Source organism: Ambystoma mexicanum, chromosome 11, assembly GCF_040938575.1.
Source record: "Ambystoma mexicanum isolate Mex_15411 chromosome 11, UKY_AmexF1_1, whole genome shotgun sequence".
Taxonomy (NCBI): Eukaryota; Metazoa; Chordata; class Amphibia; order Caudata; family Ambystomatidae; genus Ambystoma; species Ambystoma mexicanum.
In genome coordinates, this window is record NC_090934.1 from 1,469,134,370 (window position 1) to 1,469,157,405 (window position 23,036).

Here is a 23,036-nt window from a genome sequence, read left to right on the forward strand (position 1 = left end):
GGACATTTGTACCGCGCACTATCACCACCGGAGTGCTCCCCTGGTGCTCTGGCGGCTCTGAAAGAGGAGAGGAGGTTGAGTTAGGGGGAGGAAGCAGGAAAAGTGCAAGAGAGCAATGATGTGCTGTTGGCAGCCTCAGCCCGGTGGGTCCGTTGGCTGGGCCTGGGGTGTTTGCGGCCGGTAGACGTCGTGTACTGTTGTGCAAGACTGTGTGTTTTTGTTTTGTTGTTGCAATGTAGTGAAGTTTGTGCGGTTTGTTGTGCTGTAGGTTTTGGTTGTGTTTCGTTTGGAGTTTGAGAGGTGTATGCAGAAAGGGAAATTGTTAGTGGGGTTCGTTAGTTTGCGTCTCTATCCTGAATTGAGGCGCTTGGCTTGCGTAGTCTCCCCTGATGCGGCTCTGTCCTGATCTCGGTCCAACTGGCATACAGGTTCCTTACTCCTCTGGCACCATGGTGGTAATTTGCTGGCAGTAAATCCTCTGTGGTAGATAATGTGGAGAACAAATCTCCATCCAAGTGCTGGAGGTTTGTCCTCGACGGTACATCCTTTCCATCGGCCGTCTTTTTTTCGTTGGGTTCTTTAACAAAAATTGTTCAACGAAAAAATGAATTGAAAAATATAGGGGGGTGGGGGTGGGAAAGTGCATATAAGGGGTTGGGGCGGTCAGGAATAGATAAAACAAACAATATGAGATGGGTGTTTGGGGGGGGGGATCCCCCAAAAATAAAAAGTTATTCGTAAAAAAACCCATTGGAAAAAATCTGTCGCTGAAATGACCTAGAACCGTCCTAGACAGTCTTCAAGCTCAGGTTATCGCAGTGCTTTAAATGGTTTTACTGTATGGCCATACTGTATGAGGTGTACTGTCTTTCTTGCGACACTGTGGTAAGTGCTGAAGTTCTGCTTCAGTGTTTAGTAGTAGATTAATATTTGTATTTGTATTTTGTTTATTTATAACGCACAAACCATCAGGCCCGGGGGCATCAGGGCGCAATTTTAGGTTAGATTTTTCAATTTATGCCAACTCTCTCTCACTTATGAGACCCGCCTCTCCCAGGACTTCTTGCTGTACTTGTGGATTTTTTTTCTATGTTTCGAAGTTAGTGGGATACTTTTATCCCTCTTGCCTTTGAATCGTGTGAGATCAGCACACACCACCTTATGTGGAGTACTGAGGGGGTTACATCGTATCCCCTTTCTCACTGCTCCTGTAACATTTCTGTTACAGTAACAAGCATATCTGAATGACTGGTGCAGTGGACGTGTGCTAATGACTTTTGTCTTCTTTTTAACCGCCGGCTGTACTCTGAGCCCTGGTAATGCACAGAAGGGTCACAATTGACCCAAAATGGTGGCTGTATTCTTTTTCCGCCATTTCATGTGTACTTGTTCTTTCTTGGTCCTTCCTTTGTTTGACCTTTGGCCTTTGTCTTTGGGAATCTCCCGGGAAGCCTACCCAGGATCCAGAGTGTCTGTGAAGACAGGAAATTAGGGAGGTTTCCGAAACTTTACAGTCCTTAGTCTTCTGGCATGCCTGCCTGGAACCAGTCCCAACTAAAAGGACAGCCACCCTCCTTTAATGCAGTATGAGTGCTGATTGGCTGGGTTCCTACATAAATGTCTAGGATCTGGAAGCTGAAGTCAAGTCGACTACTGGAGCTGAATCTGATGAGTAAGAAGAGAAGACTCATGTAGCTATTTTCAGCAACCGGAGATTCCTGCTGAGTGACCACAGATGTGCTGACCCTTTCTTCCATGTGACAGAGGAGACCCGAAAGGATGTCTCCTTTCCTTGGACTACTGGGACCAATCCAGCATAAGAAGACCTGCATTTCAAGCCATCCCACGCATGACCTTCCTGGGCTGCAAACCACCAATACCCTGGGACCTCAAGGCTGAGTGCTGTGCATCATCTTCTGAAGAACGTATCTACGCTGAAACTTCAGTGAACTACTGCTGGGCCTCAAGGATCTGCATCTTGCTTCTGGAAGACCCCTCCACCAGGGTGCTGGATCGAGAAAGAGAGTCAAATCAATCAGACGACAACCGGTTATCCTGAAAAGGGCACCAAATCCACAGAACCATGAGAAGCTAAGAAGAATCTCTGCTGGGAGCCTTTTCAGTCGACTGCTACAGAGCCATTGTCCTTTCTTTGTCTGAAGACCAAGAATCAATTGACCGGGTCCAGTAGCTGCTGCATAGTGAGGGGGAATCCGCCTGTATATCATCTTCATTGCTGAGGTCATGTGAGATTTGAGGTAATACTTACCTTGAATCGTTCTCTTGCTCCTGTGTAGCTAGGGGGGGGTATTTCGTGTAGTTGGGAGTTTGCCCATCCATTTTTGCCCAGGCCTAATGCCGGAACACATTCAGGAAGCCTTCTACAAAGTCTCTGAACCCTTTTACTCAAAAGAACTGTTATTTAATTGATGCAGAAGAATTCTACAGGGACTCTTGCCTTTTCTACAGTTTGCCTGCCTTTTTTTTTTTTTTTACCTCAATCCGACCCTGAAAGAGACTCAGAACTAGATCGGGAAGGACTCCTAAAGCCTAGACTCTGTGAGAAGATTAAGGAAACCTACCTTGTGCTGGTGTTTCTTTCATAAGGATCTGAAACAAAGGTCTTACTAACCTTTGAATTGTATCTATTATTTTCAAAAAGTATTACAAGCAACTACATTATTCCTGGAACAGAATAGGTTACAAAGTTATTTACTCACATTTCAATTACATGTAATTCTGAAAAGTATTACAAGGTGTTTACTACCCTTTGAATTTCATAATGTCCTTCTAAAAAGGAATTGCTAGGTTCCTGCTCACCTTGGAAGTGTATCCACTATTCTAGAAAGGATTACAAATGTAACTTATTCAGTTTCACGACTAATGGATACAAGTGCTACAAAGTTATTACTCGCCTTTGATTTGAATACTGCCATTCTGGAAAGCATATAAAAAATGGTTTTACTTGCATGGAAGTCTTTTACACTATGGTTTACTTACCAGAAGTATTGTATTATTTTTTATATTGTGCTATTTGCTTATGATAGTACTTACCTTCTAAAGAAATCTCCTTGCCTGAGTGTATATAAAATAAACCATTATTTGTATATACAAATGTGTCTGAGTTTCTTTGGGCCATAAATATGCTACAGCCCCCTCTCACTGCTAAGATGAGCCATTGGGTGTACAGACATCTACTAGAAGATGGAGCTCTGTACTTTAGAAACACTGTCCCAACAGTTAAATGATCAACAATCCACCACTGCTTAGAGCCAACAATCCACCGTTGCTTAGAGCCAACAATCCATCACCTGTACTTAGAGCCAACAAAACAGGAAACAATGGAGCAATTGCCAGCTTTCTTCTTTCAAATGTGTGGAAAAGATCAAGTACATGAGTGTTGCTAAGCGCCAGTCTCAACCTATTTCAGATCCTTTTCCTACCATTGTGGCATGTCCTAAAATCCGATTTGTCAAGGTGGTGCATAATATTTTTTAGGCTAGAAGGGATGTTTAACAATCAAAATGAATGTGCTCCTCAGATTGCTCTTTTAGTTAGCAATGCTCCCAGTCCTGCACCTTTCACATGCTGGAAATCCAATTTACCCATCTTCTCTTTCTCTGGGATGACCAGATGTGAGATTCAATTTGTCAAAAGGGCTCGAAGCAGGGGAGAAGGGTGAGGTTGCATTGTTAAGGGTTACTTTTTGGCAATACAGTTCCTGGGTCTATTCAACCATCTGAGGCCTAGGGAATGGAATCAAAGGGCTCAAGTAAAGAGCAGTTTACTTTAATCCCAAACTGTGGAATAATGGCTGTGTCCCAAGCTCTGCGCTCCTCAAACAGGTATGGAAACCTCCAACTCTGTGAACATAGTGGGGAGGGTAAGATGAAGGGGCCTTCTCCCATGAGACGTTTGTGTGCGCCCCTTTATTGGTGATGTGGTGGAAGCTTTCTGGGCCTAGGTGGGGCATGACGGGGCAGGCCAGTTGTGGAGGGAAGGGAAATTATAGATTTAGTGACTTTTGACAGGGACATGATCAGTGTTGCTTTGCCTGCAGCTGAAGGGGATCTTTTTAAAGAAACATGGAAGGGGCTCCTTTTGAGACCCCGAACTACCTCGGAGTGAATACTGGGTGTGCTCTCAAGAAACCAGGGATTCATTTCAGCTTTGCATTAAGTTATTATTGAGGTGAACTGCCCAGGCTCTTGAGATTTGAAAGAGAAATGGGAAACCGTTTAAGATCCAAACCAAAATCCTGCACTCTAAGTTGAAAGAGTGAGTGTGTGACTTACAAATGTCTTTCTGATGCCAAAAGTATTGGAGCTTGTGGACTTGTTGAAATAGGTGATCCCTAATTGGGCACATTCTCGTGAATGTTTGCATGGAGAGTTTGTTTGGGAAGACCACTGTGCCTCTTGCGGTACTCGTCATTTGTGCGTCTCCACCTTTAGGATCCTAGCCGTATGCCACGGTGTCATGTACAAACAGATGTCAGCTTGGATGCTACATGGACTACTGTTGGACCAATATGAAGAGTTCTTTGTCAAGCAAGGCCCGTCCTTTGGAAATGTTTCGACCCAGGAGGAAGAGTATGACCTTGGCATTGGTGGGCTAACCGGCAAACAGCTGCGCGAGATGCAAGACATGGTAAGAGGTTCTAACATTCCATTTCCACAATGTTCCTTGTTTCTTTCATTGTTGCCTTTCACCTTTCTTATTTTTTCCCCCCTAAAGTTTATTTCTTTAAATCGACATGAGCACAGTAAATATTCATTGCATGGTTTCTTCCGCACAAACCTTTCACCACCTCTCTCCTTGCCTTTCATGAGTGTGGTATCTTCATCCCACACTGTCCCTCTTTCCTTCGGATATTCTGCTTCCCAGTTCTCTATCTTCCTGAGGTGCCAGCTTTCTTCTTATGCTTCAGGTTTCTGTGAAGCACTATTATTTTCTTTAATTAAAAGTTAGCATGGTCACCTCTGGAACCTCTCGGAACCCATTAGCGTCCCGATTCACCTGTGTTCACCCTTCTATGGTGCAGAGTTTGAGAAGGAGAACCAGGAGAACAGAACCTGTATTGGACAAGCCAAGAAGACCGACCAGAGATTGTAAGACTAGAAAGGGAACCAGAAAAGCAGAACCGTAGATCGACAAGCCAAGAAGACCAATTAGTATTGGGGTGACCAAGTGGTTGGTGGCTAGGACGGCTAAGCCAGAGCTCGAGGCCAGATTGAGGGGACAACGTAAAGTAGAAGGCCTGCGGAGATCTTGGTCCCGAAGAACATCGGGGACCAAACCTTGAAACAAAAGCATACTGAGTTAATCTAGCTTGGAGCTGTAGCCCGGATTCGGGTGGCCCTAGCAAAAACGCCATCCCAAACAGTGAAGCCTGGCTAACTTCTGAGAACCCAGGCAGGGCGTGAGACAGACCTACCTAAAAGTATCCGCGCTTGCATCCAAGAATCCCCTTGGGGAAAGATGGGTTTAAAACGGGGCTTCACATCGATCGAAATGTGGATGGGATAAGCAGGAGCTAAAGGCAGCTCCTGGGTTTCTATAATTGACCAGTGACCAGGAGCTACCACTGCAGGATGAGGCGCTAGCACAGTGTTGCGCAAAACTATTTTCCTCATAAGATGCAAAAAATATCATTTTGTACATTATCTCACCCGTTTTGCTTTGTCGTATACATGTGTCTGAATGTTTATAGAATGTCCCAAACTCACAGACTCAAATTCACATGGGGTGTGTTCAGCAAAAACAGAGGTGATGGCTGGAAGATTTAGAATGAATCTTAACCACTGGCAATGCTCTGGGCGACCATCCAGACCATCGTTCTTCGCCTGCCAAGCCATTACAACAGGGGAAAGACCATTTGAAATCAGGCTTGGTCCCACCCCAAAAGGGGCAGTCCAGCCCGAACTGCTAGGTTACATCTCCTCTGCACGAGACCACAAGCATCCCCAGACATGTTTTGGCCTTGTTGGGCCTCCTCATTGAGGAATAGCTTGGGTCTTTCGGCCCAACCGGCACGGGACCCATGTTTGGGCATACCTGTTAAGGATTTCAGTCAGGCGATACACCCTGGTCTCAGCCTAGTATGCAGCGCACAAATGAAATACTTATGTCTATAGGTTCACTATTCTGAGTGATACACCACTCATATCACCCTGCTTCTCAAAATACCCCCAGGTCACAATGGACCAGGGATCAGGCTGGTTGGTAAATGTAATATTTATTTATTTAAAATTCAAATTGCACATATACTTTGTAATAGGGAGCCGCAATCGCCAATGTTGACAATAACAAATAAAAAGGTATGTAAGTCTGTTAAATTCACTTTTAGCAACACAAAATATAAAACGCATAGAAAAGGACATTTTTGGCTCGTTTAGAAGGATAGCACTTAAGTTAGTATTTCCCCCTGCAATATTCCTCAACCTACAAATAAGCAATTCTAAACAGATGTGAGTAAGCAGGTATTCATGAATAATGAACAGTTCTGCAGGATTTGAATACAACCTTCCCTCCCCCAAACAAGAGAGAAAAATGGTTCGGAAATCTTACACTTTTAAAATGACATTCGAAAATGGCTGTGTGAAACAATGAATGTGTCCAAAAGTCCTTAAATCAATACAAATTTCTATGGGAGTAACATTGACAATATGCTAACAATCATGAGCTTTAATTTGAGCAACATTAAACACTTTGGATCTTAATGGAAGTTTGGAAATAATTTTAATTGAAAATCACGTGTCAAACTTTGCAGAAATGCAAATTCCCCCCTAAATTTCACTAAACAGTTTTTAAGAAAAACTGGTGAAATACACTGTGTTTTGTTGGAATGTAGCTACAGGTCTTATGTTTAAGTCGGAGTTGAAATGAAGTCTCTAGCTATTAAACTGAGGAAGATCTGCAAGGTTGAATGAGGAGCATTTTTAGAAAAATCGGGCAGTGAAAACAGAAAAGAACTCAGTTTGGACAGGAAAATATTTACTATAGTTTTACACTGACTAGAGCATTCCGGCTAGAATACCAAGGAGGGACAAAGTAAGCTCTGGAGTTGATTCTTGACTTCAACACCAAATCCCCAGTGTCCTCTGCTGGCGAACCAGTCGGATCACTCGAAGTAGGATGGATAACTTAAGATTTACACAAGATGAAAATGACTAAAGAAATGGCACTTAGCAAGATAGATCAAAGACAGGATTGCAATAAGGATTCTGACAAAGTGACAGTTATTAAGGTAAGGATTGGAGGGTTTAGAGATTGGGATGGAACAAAACAAGGTATGCTATGATTTTCTATGCTTCCTATTAATACTTACAGTAAGATTTTGGACTGTCAAGGGTTCTGGTCATCACAAGGATCAGTCTAACCAAGGACGGCAGGGCACCTGGCGGAACAGGGTCAGCTGGGCGGTTCTGGTCACCTGGACTGCACTGGACTGGATTGGCCCTCTGGTTACTGGAGACTGGATATCAGTGGGATGGCGAGTTTGCTGCAGGCAAGTCTTTCGTAGCAGAAAGCTGGATCAAGATGCTTCCCTGGGGTTTTGGGATTGCTTCAGAATTTTGAGGCCTAGCTAAGGAGTTCAGCAATGTTGAGGCCTTGGCTTTGTAAGTAAAATCAGGAATCGGGAACAAAGTTGGAGAATTCAGGAACAGGGTGCCACGTAGAAAATCGGGATGAAGTCTGGAAACGGTGTGACTGTGTGCTGTCAGGTTCCCTTATTTATCATGCCAAATGACATAACTAAATTATATGGCAGGGGCAGTCCTACAACCCACACCCATGATGCTATGATTGGGCAAGAGCATAGTTTCCACCTTGCTCTTTGCTGGTTGGATAACAGAAAAGGATGTCATGTTTTATGGTATTACTTTTACAATGTCTAGGAACCTCCCCTAGGTCCTAGAAACAAAATCTAGTTTTCCCACAAATACATATTTATACACTGATGACCTCTGAGAAAATCAGTTGTACAGGTTACATATTTTGTGGGTCACATTCCAATCCAAATCCCCAGTCTGTGGGACCTGGTTTAGGCTTTCTGCAACATTTTAGCAATTTTAACCATGAAAGATTTGGCCTAAAATTTCCCAATTTTGTACATAGATGCGTGTTTACCCCAGGGATATGTGTACAAAATGTCACGTGCTCAATTTCCCCACTTTCCCCACAAACGGTTATTCTTCACAACCTCTGTTCCTTGTGCAGTACAGGGTTCAATCAGGTCTCCAAAGAAAGAGCATAAAATAAGATTTAAAACTACCAACTTTCAGATTTCTCCTCATTCTTGTGGCAAAGTTAAATGTCTTTAAAGTTCAGTTACAAATAGGCATTTAAACCCCAATTGTCCTTAGCAGTTTTTTTTCTTTTCTTTCAACTAGCAGCAGCAATTGAATTCTTTGAAGCAGGGTGGGGGCCTCTTCCTTGAGAGCGAAGCTTCCTGCCCTTCCCACTGGAAGTGTGAGTGTCTTAGCCTGCTATTGTCTTGGCCTGGCGCAAAGACAAATGTTTAATGTGACTTGAAAGGTGCCATTGTCCTGGGGATTCCAAGCCTCCAGCCAACAATTAGCCTTTCCTGTGTCAGCAGTTTGAAGTGTCACCCTTTCTCAGTGTTAGCACTGACCAAGCAAGTTTCTTTTTTTCTTTTAAATATAGTTTGCCGTTCAGAATGGGTTGAGCTTTGATTACCAGCTTTAAATCTTAACTTTAAACCTATAGAATTAAAACACTTTATAAGTTTGTCTTAACCATTACAAATCCTTTTACATTTCTTAAGTATTTAAGCCTTGACACAACAATGTACTTTTAAAATAGGCGATTTTCCGCCTTCAGTCAGGAAAAAGCCCATTTTACTATTCCTTTAAATTCCGCTTTCATCTCAGCAAATATACACTTTGTGCAGCTAATAGTTCTTGTGTTGAGTGCTAGGATTGTTTTGCAGCATTGATGCATGTATCAGACATTTGTTTAGAGTCTCTCTCTGCACAGCTGATTCTTGATACTTGTTGCAAAGTTTTAGCCGCGTTTCCATTTCCCATGGAAAAAATGAAAAGCAGTCCCTGGTTTGCTTTTACAAAGTTACTGTTGCCAGGAGCTGTCATTCAATGAGGCCCGGTTCCTCTGAGCCACAATGAATGAATCCTGGCCATTGCAGGGCCCTTTTTGATCATAATGGTTTATGAGAAATGAATGGATTTAGCGCCAAGCAGCACTTTTTAAGATTGGGAAAGTGTCAAATTAAAAGGCATTTTTTGGTTTTTCAGCACAATGAATGATGCTGCTTCATTCACTTTGCTCCATGTAAAATGTAGCAGTGCCCACTGGCATACCCCTACCTTGAGGACTCTGTTTTCATCCCCCCCCCCCCCCCCCCCCTAAAATGTGTGTTGGCAGTGCGTGCAGCCTTTTTCAGGTTGTGACACAAACGCAGTTTTAAAGATTTTAGCGTGCACAGGAGTCAGCGCGGTCATTTTGGGCTGTTTCTTTCACCATTGCAGTAAAGTGATGTATTGAGGCACATCTGAGTGGGTCAAAATATCCCACACTGTCCCATTTGGGGTGACAAAGCAAAAACAAAAAGGTGGTGGCTGGAAGATTTCTGGCTGCGCTGCTCCCATTGGTGGCATTACCTGACTGATTTGCTTATGGATAGACCCGTTTTGCAATGGCACAGACAAGCTAAAAAATTGTGGTGTGGAAGGTTGCCCAGAACAATACCAGTGGTTCAGATTTATTCAAACCTTTCCACCCATCACTTTTTCCGGTTATAGTTTGTGTTTGTTCAGCACCACTTGGCCTGGGGAGCCAAAAGTAGCTCCTGGTAGCTGTGGGTATTAAGCTAGCCAAGCCCTTCTAGGCTACAAACTTGCTAACTCGTTCCCAGCTCCCCTCAATGTCAAAGCCTTGGCTTGACCCAGTAGTGGTTTTGATGCTATGTACTTGTCTTTCAAACTGGGACTACGCCTTATACCATTGCCAGGACAAAGATTAAGGACCCTGGTTGAGAACACTGTTAAGTTAGTCTGCTGTGACTTTTAAAAATTCCTCTCACTGTGAGTGACTTGCAAAACACTGTCCTGGGCGAACACTTCTAATTTAAAAACTAGAGTAGGAGGTCGGACACGAGACGTTTGGTCCTTTTTAGATTATCAGCCGCTCCACTGTTTTCATGAGAAACTCCTGTTTTGTGTTTACCCTGCCCCTTAGGCATTCCTCCGACATATACCCTAAAGCTAGAAGATGCATTTTGAGCTTAGATCAGTATTGACGAGAAGTGGTTCTACTAGAGAAATCAAGGGACTGCCCAACCAACCCTTCCTCAGTGTGTAATCCTAAGAATGGTGGGAAATGGAAAGACCGGGCCAGCTAGACTCCTCCTTGCTTATGTTGATCCCCACTTGTCCCCTTCCTCTGGAACAACAGAATAAAGTCTGTTTGAATCACACACCGCTTGTATTTTGGATTTGGAAGTGTAGGCCGCGCTGAACAGCCCCCCCTCCCCCCCCTTGTCCCCTTCCACTGGAACAACAGAATAAAGCCTGTTTGAATCGCACACAGCTTGTGTTTTGGATTTGGAAGTGAAGGCCATGCTCTTTACAATAATCAATCAGATTGTCTGCGGGTTCTGACCCACCTTCCTCCCAATGGAAACCAATTATTCTACAATTGAAGCTTGATTCATGCCGGAACTTGGCATCTCTTCCTAGGCAGTGGTGTTTCAGTCAACCTCTTCCCTCTCCCCAAAGATTCCCCCCCTGCTTTTTTTTAAATGTGCCAAAAATAAATGTCTGAATCTGTGGAATTTGAAACGATCTCCTACTGTGCAAGCTGAATTGTATTCCGTTCAGCTGCCATTGACCCACAGCCTGGCCTATGCTCGCATGGCCTTGGCCTATTTGAAGGAATGGGGCAGGAAGAAACTAATGAGGGAGACCTATTGAACTCTCCCTCACAATCCTTGCTCTGTACACCCCCTGGTTTTGACTGTCTTTTCACTTCACTTGTTTTATTCCTTTTAATGATGTTGTATTGGTGGTGTCTTGGAGTCATTTAAACCTATCAGCGGAGGGCACATTCTACCCCCAAATCATAAGCATCCCATTTATCCAGCTATGAAGATCCTGATTGTGTGATGTTCTGCTTTACATGTGGGTACAGTCTTGTATATTCACATTGAGAGCCGATCTTGTTTCCATTAACGTGTGTGTTTGACAGGAAATCTTCATATCTTAATGACTTCTAAGAAGTGTTCTGCTTTTGCAAAAGGGGACCCCGTTCTGTTTGTAATGTCAGGGAACATGCCAACACTTCGTTTTGGATACTATTTAAGTGTTGCATGGTGCTGCTGGCATTGTTTAAAAAAATTCAAGTGTTGTGGTGGTGGTGTTCCGTAGGATTGGTAACTATTTTTAGGGTGACTTTTCATTGTTGTAGAGGTTGCCTTCAACTTCGCAGTATGAGAAATACATGAATCGAAGTTCGACAGATCTGCTTTTCCCAGAATGTCGAGAGGGTGCAGCTCCTGCCCTCTTCTTCCTTTCCGAAAGGCTTTGAAGAATCAAACGTCTGCTGCAGGGGCAGTATAAACATTGAAGACCATACATTTCATTTTGAACAAAAAACATCTAAGCAATCTTTTTCTTTTTTGTTGGAGTTGAAGGGTCTCGAGCTTTTTGGGGAAAAGTATTTCTTGTAAGTCTAATATAGATTTTCCAGAGGCCTAGAAGTGGAGGAAAGAAACTTGGAACAGACCATCTGGATTAAGCTATGTATTACTTGTTTTGCTTTACTTTTTAATTCTTGTTTAATCTTTTTGATTCGAAGCTTCAGAAGGGATCATGATCCCTGCTTTCTCAGCCCCATTTCAGCCAGTGCCGGAGTTCAAGAGTCACTTTCAAAGCTCTGTGGATGATTGTTAGGGTGGAATTCCAAAATCCGCCCTGTGAGCAGATTCTGAGAGGTCTCCCCATTCTGATGATGTTATTTATAAATCGTTTCCGGCAGAACATATTTACAAACAATATCACCCAACCGAAGTTAGTACACATTTATTGACCTCCGAAGGATGAAAGGCTGAGTTGTCCTTGCTGGGATTTGAACTGGCGATCTGCACATCAGTGCTCAACCCACTAAGCCATCTTACCGGCTGATAAACAAGCACCGACTAATGTCTTGCCAAACTCTATCCGAGTAGTGGTGAAGGGTTCAGTTAAGCACACACCGAGCACTCTTAATAACACGTTGGGCAGAATGTATTTAAGGAAAACATTTATCGTTATGGGTATCACTTCAGCATGCTGTTTAAGCGGGCAGCAGGTGCTCCGAGTGGACACGGTTTCTTTTGTTTTCAAAGATGTAAAATCTTGAAGTGAGACTCTCGTGCCTTAGAAAGGTGCTTTTTCTGTTCTTCCCTCTCATGCATTCTGACGAGTGATTTCATGTATGGTGGACATTCTGCTGGAATGTCTCGGTCTAAGGAGAACTGAATTTGCGATTGGATGTTTGTTGGATTTTCTCACCTTCTGAAGGGAATAACCTTTACCAGACCACCTTATCTCAGTGGGTTGTTGTGTGCTTCAAGACTAAGAGTTGCGAGCAAGTAGCTTCAATTTCATTGTGATCAAGGGCTGGTTATGCCAGTCATGGCACACCCTACTTGCCTTGGTTGCCATATAAAGGGTAGGGATAATTCGTCTCGGGCCAACAGAGGCGTAAGCTGAGCGAGAGGGCCGGTTGTCAATATGCAAGTCTAATCCTACCAAAGTCGGCACATGGCAGCTGCTAATTGCTGGATTTCAAGTAATTGTTTATAATATCCATATTTTACATACTTTGCCTTTTTACATCTTTGGGATAGGTCCTCCCTCACTACTTTCTTTTCTCTTCTGGAACAGCGCCTGATTGAAGAAGAGAACATGCTGGCTCCTTCTCTCAAGCAGTTTTCGCTGCGGGTGGAAATGCTCCCCTCCTACATCCCTGTACGAGTCGCAGAAAAGATCCTCTTTGTTGGAGAGTCCGTTCAGATGTTCGAGAATCAAAATGTGCACTTGACTAGGACGGGTAAGCGGCATCTTGAAACACTTGTGTATAGGCGCGTTATAAATGCCATATCATAGGTAACTCTCGCAGGAGGCTTTTCTAGTTTGATGTAAAGTGATATTTTGTACTATTGCTGCAAGTGCAACACATATGCCTAGAACGCAAGGAAATGGTAGATTGAGAGTTCCACTTTCATTAGTGGTATTGTCAGGTTTATTATCAGTGGGATGATTCCCAAACACTTTATTAGGAAAAATGTTCTCTTATACAGTAGTGCAGTACTGTTGGTGCAGGGAGAGATGGATTTGTATTCGTCTGGTGGGTATTATTGAAAGAGCCGCGTATTTAGTATTTTGCAGAACTGGACAATGGATTGGGGTGGAGGGTGTTAGGCAGAAACCTGTGCAGTTCCCTCTGGGACCACTGCAAAAGATTTAAGACTACAGGTGTTTGGCAGTAAACCCACTTGGTATCAGTCTGTACCACACAGATTCACTTGGTAGCTGTGGCTGAGCAGTCAGACTTCCCTCAAGAAGAGTTAGGCAGTATACAGAGTATTCACAGTAGGTCAAGAGAACACAGTAGAACAAGTAAACACTGACCAGGGCTTGGTGTAAAAGATATATAATTATTTATTTAAAACCACATCTAGAAAAACACACAGGCACTAATAGTAAGCAATTCAAAAACACGGTCACTAAAAGGTATACACTCCCTTAAAAGATTATTAGACCAGTCTTAAGTAAAGCCCCACTTATTTTCAGACAGCGGTGAGCGCTTAACGTAGATGGCACTCTAATAATTTGTTTAAACAAGGGAGAGAAAAGCAGAGAATAAATTGAAACAGATCCCAACACTTTTTCACGAACATAACAAGAGAGGAAGGCAAAGTAACACAGTGAATTCAGAGTCAGTAGGCTGGATCCGCTTTAAGAGGATCAGAATGAAATGTGTCCAAGGTCACACAGTTGCAGTGCACAAAAGTCTTGTAACGGTTCAAAAAGGAGTTGGACCAAAGAAAGGGACCAGTTAGAGGGTCAAGGTGGCCAGCCCAGTCCAGAAGGTTAAGGGGTTATTATTACCTTGTAGCAATCTTTAGAAAGGGAGGCCTGGCGGACACGGTACCTTAAAGTGGTGAGAATACTCCAGCGGGGACAGTTGTTCCTGGCAGCGGATGCAGGTGGGTGCTTCATCCGGGGGAAGAGAGGATCTCGTCGAGGAGGAAGACAGGCGTCCGTTACACTGCCAGGGAAGAAACCAGCCGCGGAGGTTCTCGGGTAAAAGGAGCGGTCCTTTAGTTCGCAGTCCAGTGGTGAGTGGCTATCCAGTTGCTGGGGTGCTTGGCACGGCTATTCGACCACAGACCGGTCTGGGGTGTGAAGAGAAGAAGGTAAACTGGTTGTGCCCACCAGTCAGGGGAAGAAGCCTCTCCAGCCGGGAGATCTTCTCTGTCGTCAGGAAGTGGTGAGTCGGTTCCGCAGGGCTCCACCGGTGGTGTCGTCGTGGTAGGTCAGCTCAGCTTCTCCCTCGTCGGATTCTCAGGTCCTGTGGCGACTTCTGAAGTTCCAGTCCCCAAAGCCCTGCTTTTATGCAGCATACCCCCATTCACTCAGCCTAGCTGTCAATCAAACATGCTAAGTGGTGAGCCGGCCGGCTCACCACTTGGGCCAATAACACAAGAGTGGGACTTGAGTTACCAAGGTAACTCAGTCCAGCGTGCCTAAACCCCCTCCCACACCCCCTGTGGTACCCAGAGAGAGTGGCACCACTTTTGGAGGCTTCTGTGGAGAAGCCCGCCAAAAAAGTGGAACAAAGAGCACGACTTGGGTGGAGTCACAGAAGAGAACACAAACGCCATTTTAGAATCGAGTCCTGACAAAAAATACCAACCGGCAAATTAATATTAATTAAATAAACCGGCGGTATGTTCGAGGCAATGAGAATTAAATAATTAAAGTTGGTAGCCTCGAACAATGGGAAAATCCCATAGGGAAATATTCGCGGTCGAAATATAAAAAGTAGTACCCACTGCCACCAGCCAAAACTCGATCAGGGGGGACGGAGACGTGCCCCCTCGACTAACAGACCCCGGGCCAATCGAATTGCCCCGACCAGTACGTCCACAATATGATGGTTTGTACTGGTTTCTGTTAATAATTTGGGACTAGTAAAGCCAATGGTGACTTTACATGCCCTGGGAGACAGTAGTCAGTCCCAGGGTATGGAGTCTATGGTGGGGTGTCACTATGACACCCCTGTGTTACTGCATGGAGGGTGCTGTGTAACACACATAGTAAAAACACATGAGACCCTATGGAGTAAAGGACCCCATAGCCCATAAAACACATTAACAGTCAAAGGAACACCACAAATCATGTCCAAGAGTGGGAGAAAGGGTCTCACTCTTGGCAGGAGAAAAAACAAACTCCAGAAATCCAGCAAAGCTGCTGGGGGACTCGCTAGGTTAGGAAATTCAGCCTAAAGAGAGAATTCTCCTTAACAGAGGGGAGGGGTCATTTCGAGCCTCTGCCGGCATTGAGATCCAGATTGTGGTGGCATGGCAGGGGAAGGACTGTTTGCAAATCTTGCCTTTGCTCAGCAATTTAAATAAAATACTGAAGAGTGTGTGGCTTCCTGTCCATTATTGGATTGCCGCTGCCAATTTGAATGGCGCAGAGCCTTGCCACTGGTGGGCCTGGGAGTGCTTCCAGTTCAGATCTTGGATAAAAGGAGAACCCCTGCATCGACTTTCGACAGATCATTGTTTGAGCCAAGAGCCCTACGGAGAAGTGCAGCCTGCCGATGACCTGGGGACGACCATTGCAGTGGACCACCATGAACTCTGGTCCAGTCCTGGTGAATCCCTGCTCCTCCGATCTCAAGAAGGCCCTTGTCAGTGCTTCAAACCCTGGACCGCTGTTAACATGGATTTCTAGAACCTGGCTGGTGGACAGGTTTTAGGATGCCACGCTTGTTAAGGTGAACAGGGAACTCTGTGAGGCTAGCTAAAACTCTTAAAGGTTTGTGGATACACAGTTTAGGCTTAGTCTCAGGAGAGTGTGAGTGAGGCCAGGGGTCCTCAATGAGTCCACACAGTATGGTTCACCTTAATTCAATTTAGATAGTCAGTTATAAAAAAAAAAGTCCTTTCTCTTAGGCCTTATGAAAACCATGGAAAAATGGCTCTAACGGGTTGTATTATCACACAATACTCTATAATACAAATAATTTACAATCACTGTAGGTTCAAATATGCACCAGATAACTTAATCAAGCAAAAGTAGGTAATTTAGTTGCAGTAAATGATGGGAACCAAATATCCTAACTCGAAGTCCAAGCCTAAAATGAATGGAGCCTTGTGCCCAGAAGTCAGTGTTTCTGACTAGCATGCATCCTCTTTAGAGAGGAGGCAATGGGCTTGTGGTGGTGATTAGTTTCAAACTATTACAAAGGTATTCAACATTTTACCAAGGAAAAGCAACTCTACTACTTTTTTCCAGACGCAAGGCTAACCCAGGGGCAGGATACCTGACCCAGGTTCGATGACCAAAGGTGAGTGGAATGGAGATGGGAGACAAAGGGACTTGTTCCCAATGTTATCCTACGGAGGACTGCCGGCAGCGATTGAGGGGGCAGGTTGGGGTGCAGGCACACTGTTGCTTACTTACCCCCCATAACTCTGATTTTCCCAGATGTCTGTGTAGGCCATGTAGGGGTCGCTGAGGGCTCTATTTTCCGCTGTTGGTTCCAGTGAGAGGTGCCCACGAGTTGCAGGTTTGAGGATTCTTTCAGTTCAATGGAAATGCAAGATGCAACACCTCTTGGTGGAGAAATGCAGAATCCAACGTCTACAGGACACTTCAAAGAATGGAGGAAGGTGGGTTACACCGACGGTCACCGTTTGCAGGCGACGATAGGTGTCCTTCTAGCCAGGGTTACAGCAGCTGTTCCAGGACAGTTTCCCTTGAAGGTGGGAGGCTGACATTCGGGGAGAAGGTCGCTTGTGTTACAAGCTGTCGACCACCAGAGTAAAGTTCCAGATGCTTATAGCGAGGTAGCGCACGAGGGACCTGGTCACTCCCCCAGGCAGTCTAGGGACACTTCGGAGGCGCTGAAGGGCTGGATCCTATATAAGGTGTTGTGGAGGTGTCAAAACTCCAACCCCTCACCCCGACATCACCCCCCCCAGCATACCACCAAAATGACCGATGCCACTCACTGAAGCAGCCCTATTGACCAATAGCCAGATGACATCACCAAAATGATTATGAAGAGGCGACATGGCTGACCACACGCTTCACACACACACACACACACACACTTCACACACACCACACACACCCACACCACGAAATGCACCCATTCCTGCACAAAGCTACGCAGACACTTAAGCCGCATTACTCTTAGGCATGAAGAACATGCTTCTAACTCACTTAGCTAGTTGCACAAGAGCAGGCATGAACTGCTCACTGCCGCCTAAAAGCAACTAATATTAACAGCTGTTAGGGAGAATTCTGTGTTTAGGCTGAATTTCCTAATCTAGTGAGTCCCCCAGCAGCTTTGCTGGATTTTTGGGGTTTATTTTTTTCTCCTGCCAAGAGTGAGACTCTTTTACCCTCACTCTTGGACATGATTTGAGTGTGTCTCTTTGATTCTAGAGTGTTCTATGGGCTATGGGGTCTTTTACTCCATAGGGCTTCATGTGTTTTTGTGATGTGTGTTACACAGCACCCTCAGTGCAGTAACACAGGGGTGTCATAGTGACCCCCCAGTATAGACTCCATACCCTGGGACTGACTACTGTCTCCCAGGGCATGTAAAGTCACCAATGACTTTACTAGTCTCAAATTCTGAACAGAACCAGTACAAAACATCATAGTGTGGACGTACTGGCTGGGGCAATTCGATTGCCCCGGGGTCTGTTAGTCGAGGGGGGCACGTCTCCGTCCCCCCGATCGAGTTTTGGCTGGTGGCAGTGGATACTACTTTTTTATATTCGACCGCGAATATATCCCTATGGGATTTCCCATTGTTCGAAGCTACCAACTTTAATTATCTAATTCCTATAGCCTCGAACATACCGCCGGTTTATTCATTTAATATTAATTCTCCGGTTGGTATTTTTTGCCAGAACTCGGTTCTAAAATGGCGTTTGTGTTCGCTTCTATGACTCCAACCCAAGTTGAGCCATTTGTTCCACTTTTTGGCGGGCTTCTCCACAGAAGCCCTCCAAAGTGGTGCCACTCTGTCTGGGGTACGTAGGAGGGGTGGAGGGGGATTTAGGCACCCTGGACTGAGTTGCCTAGGTAACTCAAGTCGCACTCCGTCCTGATTGGCGCAAGTGGTGAGCCGGCCGGCTCACCACTTAGCATGTTTGAGTGACAGCTAGGCTGAGTGAATGGGGGTATGCTGCATAAAAGCAGGGCTTTGGGGACTGGAACTTTAGAAGTCGCCAGAGGACCTAAGAATCCGACGAGGGAGAAGCTGAGCCGACCTGCTACGACGACACCACCGGTGGAGCCCTGCTGAACCGTCTCCCCACTTTTTCCAACGACAGAGGAGATCTCCAGCCCGGAGAGTCTTCTTCCTTCAACTGGTGGGGATAACCAGTCTGCTTCCTTTTTCGCTCCCTGGAACATCTCGTTGCCACCTTGCCTGTGCCAAGCACCCCGGCAACCGGGATACCACGTGTTACCACTACCGCGAATCAAAGGGTAGTACCTTTAACCGGAAAAATCCGCGGCTGGTTTCTTCCCTGGCAGTGCAACGACCTTCATCTTTCCTCCACGTCGAGATCTTCTCTTCCTCTGGACGACGCCGCGACTTGCACCCGCTGCCAGGACAACTGCCCCCGCTGGAGGATCCTTTCCACATAAGGTACCGTGTTCCGCCTGGCTTCCCTTGCAACCGACTGTACGGGGTAGATTTAGCCCCCGGCTTTCGACCCTGGGTTAGCCTGGGACACCCTGGCTAAACTTTTCTGAGCCTAACTAAAACCTTTCCGAACCCTCTGCAAGACTTTTTAAGCCTGTTGTCATTGTGTGATCTTGGGTGCATTTGTGCCCTGCTCTCTCCAAGAGTGGGCCCGGCCTATGGACTTTGGTTCACAAGTAACTTTTGACTTTCCTGCCTTGCTTAAGAGTTCCTAAGTATTAGTGTGGTGTATTTTCCTACATTCTGCCTTTTTTCCTCCCTTTTTCGTTAACTTTTTGGAGTGCTATCTATAGTTAAGCGCTCACCTCTGTTTGCAAATAAGTGGTGTTAACTAAGACTTGTCTGATAAGGAATAAGGAGTGTATATATAATAATAGTAATTGTGTTTAGAGTGATTTACAATAATAGTGCTGGAGTGTTTCAATAAGTTTATTTTTAAATAAATAATTATATACCTTGTTACCAAAGCTCTGGTCAGTGTTTGTGCTAGTGTATCTGAGTGCCTATTATGTATACTTTGCATACTGCCTAACTCTTCTTGAGGGAAGTCGGACTGCTCAGCCACAGCTACCAGGTAAATCTGGGTGGTACAGACTGCTACCAAGTGGGTTTACTGCCAACACCTGTAGTCTTAAATCTTTTGCAGTGGTCCCCAAGGGAACTGCACAGGTTTCTGCCTAACAGCAATGAAAATAAAGATGGAAGACACCACTTCATTGAATTGAAGGCACTGGAAAGGCTCACAACACGGGGAGAGGCCTGACAAAAAGATTTCCCAGAGAATCGCAGACAGAGTTGGCAGTGCAGTTATCTCGCCCTACCTTGCCAAGGACGCAGAGAGGGAGTGTTTCGAGTCAACAGAAAAGATGGAACATCTGCAAGGGCAGGAAGATGCAATTCTTCAAAAAATGCCAGCAGAGAAACTCCCATGTACAGTTCCTACAAACGTGATCTGAACCCGAGGAATAAGGCCCATTTATTTGAGGCAGGTAAAGTGTCGTTCCCACCAAACTGAAGACCGAAGATACAAAATGTAACGCAGCATGACATTGGAGGCTAGAATCTCCTTGCTCAAGGCCCAAAGGAGTCAGAGAAGTGATAACCACATTGGCAAAAGGCGGTACTCTGATGCCCTTCTGCCCACCCTTCATTGTGCCCATTTGCTGGTACTTATTCCAAGCTCAGAAGGCTCACGCTGGCCTTTTGTCGGTAGTCCCAGGCGGAGCCACCCGATATGGCCAGACCAATTAGATCTATCTATAGGATGTATGTCTGTCGTACTGTTTGCCCAATCCCGTCTCATCTAAAGTTCAGGAATGTATCTTTTGTTTGTGATGTCACTGTGTAGTAAAACCTCATTACCCGCCTGTAATGAGTTGAGAGTACATTGGAATCTGCAGACGTCCTTGTGCCTATCCCTGCTTTTGAAATCTATTAATAAAGTAGAAATCTGTCACATTTCTGGACTCCTTCGTTTCTTGGGCATGGGGAGGGGACTTCCCTCAAGCCGACCTATGGTTTTGTCTTCTGCTTCAATGGCACCGAGACTAGTTTGCGCGAGATGGCAGGAGGAGGGGCAAACCAAAATATGTCCAAAGAACAAGCAAAACACTCATTGCATGGTGGTTTTAGGGTACCAGCCACATTTAGTAGCCATGTGTGTTAAAAGTGAATGTGCACACCAGAATTAAAGCCCAAAATGTAACTGCGCCACCAGCTTGTCTTTAGTCGCATATATAAGTGACCCAAAATCCTCTGTGAAAAAAGATATGGTGATGCAAAAGTATCCCCATTGTTTTGTTTGTTTGTTTATTTATATTGCTCACCAGACCCAAGGGTATTCGGGCGCAAAGGCAGAAAGGGGGTTGTTGAACTTAGGTTACATGTTACAAATAAATAGGGGTACAGCTACGGTTACAATGCTGTAGACATGTAGTGTCAAAAAATCACAGAAGTATGTACAGTGAGTTAACAAACATAGAGCCAAACGTTGGCTTGCCTCTTCCAATGCCTAAGCTACACTCTGAAAACGTGTTGCAATAACCTATGTAGGGATGTACTACTTGACAAACCATGTATCGTTGTACTACCTACCTATGTCTATCTCTATGCCATACTTATTGTTTGATATATTATCACTGTATGCATCTTATGTAACCATTGCCTTAAGAAATGCGCCCGGTAGCCTCGGGCCTGGTCTGCGCTATACAAATAAAATAAATACAAAATAAATACAAACAAGAATGCAGATGTGACAGATAAATAGAGCAGCGCAAATATACAAAATATACATGAGATCCCAAATGACAGTAGCGCAAGGTTAAGCATCATGATCTTTTAGTCATTGGATCAGATTGGATCTGAATTGCTGGTAAGGGAGATCTTCCCTTAGAGCAGTTGGGAGTTCCACAGTTGTGCCGCTTTAACAGCGAAGCTACTCCTGCCAGATTTAGTAAGTTTGCATCTGGGTACTAACAAAAGGTTAGAGTTAGCTTTTCGTAAGGGGCGAAAGGCTGTTTGTCTGGTGAATCTATCTACAAGGTATTGCAGGGCTGCATGGTTGAGGAATTTGTGTGTAAGGCAGGCGGTTTTGAGGAGGATTTTGTCTTTAGTGGAGAGGCTGTTGGTAGACCTCCTAAGGTCTGATATGTGGGCATTTTTAGGGAAGTTTAGGGCGGCTCTCAGGGCATTATTATGAAGTGTCTGAATTTTGGAGGTGATGTATTTGTTACTGCCTATGTAGAGGGGCGTTGCAGTAATCTAGTTTCGACAGGATTAATGCCCTTGCTAGAATGACGCAATTATTAGGTGAGAGGAAGGGCTTGGCTGCTCTAATTATCTTGCAGGTGTAGGAGGTGGCTGAAGCCATGGAATTCACTTGTTTACTAAAGGTAAGCGTGGAGTCTTTATAAAAACCGAGGGTTTTAACTACTTTGGCTACAGTAATGATGTTATTGTCAATTATGAAGGAGTCATAGTTGGGGCCCAGTTTTTTGTTGTTGGAAGAAGTGCCTAGAATGAGGAGTTCAGTTTTGTCATCATTCAGGCATAGACCGTGGGCGGCCATCCATGCCTGGATGATGAGGTAGACTCTATTGACAAAGGCCAAATCCTTGTCATAATCTCCTGTCAACGGGATGAGGATCTGTGTATCGTCTGCATAGTTGGTGTAGGTGATACCAAGACCGTCTAGATCATCGAAAAGGGACCCTGTGAAGATATTGTAGAGGGTGGGAGATACGCAGGATCCTTGGGGTACGCCGCAAGTAATGGGTGCGGGGTCAGCAGCTGCTAGAGGAGAGAAGACTCGCATTGTCCTGTTATCTAAGAAAGACTGGATCCATGCGACTGCTTTCTGGGAGAAGCAGGCTGCCGTGACCAGATGATTGCATAGTATTGCATGGTCTACCAGATCGAATGCGGCAGAGAGGTCAAGGAGTAGTAAGAGTGAAGTTGTGCCTTTATCTCTTAGTGTGTCTATTTGTGCCTTAAGGTCTGAAGTGCAGTCTCGGTGCCATGCTGTGGTCTGAAGCCGGACTGTCGGACTCCTAGGTGGTGGTTTAGTTCCAAGTGGTGCTGAATTTGTTGGTAAGCTACTTTGTCTAGGATTTTCAGTAGGAACGGCACAGTGGTTATGGGGCGGTAATTTGTTGGTATGGAGGGGTCCAAGGTTTGCTTTTTGAGGGGGGGAGGACAGGACCAGGAATGTTTCAGGTTGCTGGGTATGGTACCTGATGTGAAAGAGGCATTTATAAGTTTAGTAATGAAGGGTGAGAGTTCACGGGCGGCGTCTTTTATGATTTGGGCTGGACATGGGTCGCCCTGGCAATTGGAGGGTTTGAGGGTGAGGATGACTTTCTCGACTTCTTTGGTGGAGACTTTGCGAAAGTAGAAGGGGGGGGGGGGTGTCCAGAGGTTTCAGAGTCGGTAAAGGGTTAGTGGTAGCCTTAGAGGGGGGGGCCCTATGTTAACAGTGTTTGGGGCAGTTATGGACGCTTTTTTTTGTTGTTGATCTTCGCCCGAAGCATTGTTATTTTGTTGGCAAGGGC

At 45.0% G+C, this 23,036-nt stretch overlaps 1 protein-coding gene across 2 annotated transcripts in view; it reads left to right on the forward strand.

Annotated features, from left to right (window-relative positions):
• Nucleotides 1–23,036, forward strand: part of TUBGCP4 (tubulin gamma complex component 4) — a 317,619-nt gene that overhangs the window by 93,935 nt on the left and 200,648 nt on the right. For both annotated transcript variants that reach the window (XM_069625149.1, XM_069625148.1), the window contains exons 7-8: nt 4,455–4,650; nt 12,909–13,074. In XM_069625149.1, coding sequence (XP_069481250.1) covers nt 4,455–4,650; nt 12,909–13,074 — 362 coding nt within the window. The remainder of the gene's footprint in view (nt 1–4,454; nt 4,651–12,908; nt 13,075–23,036) is intronic.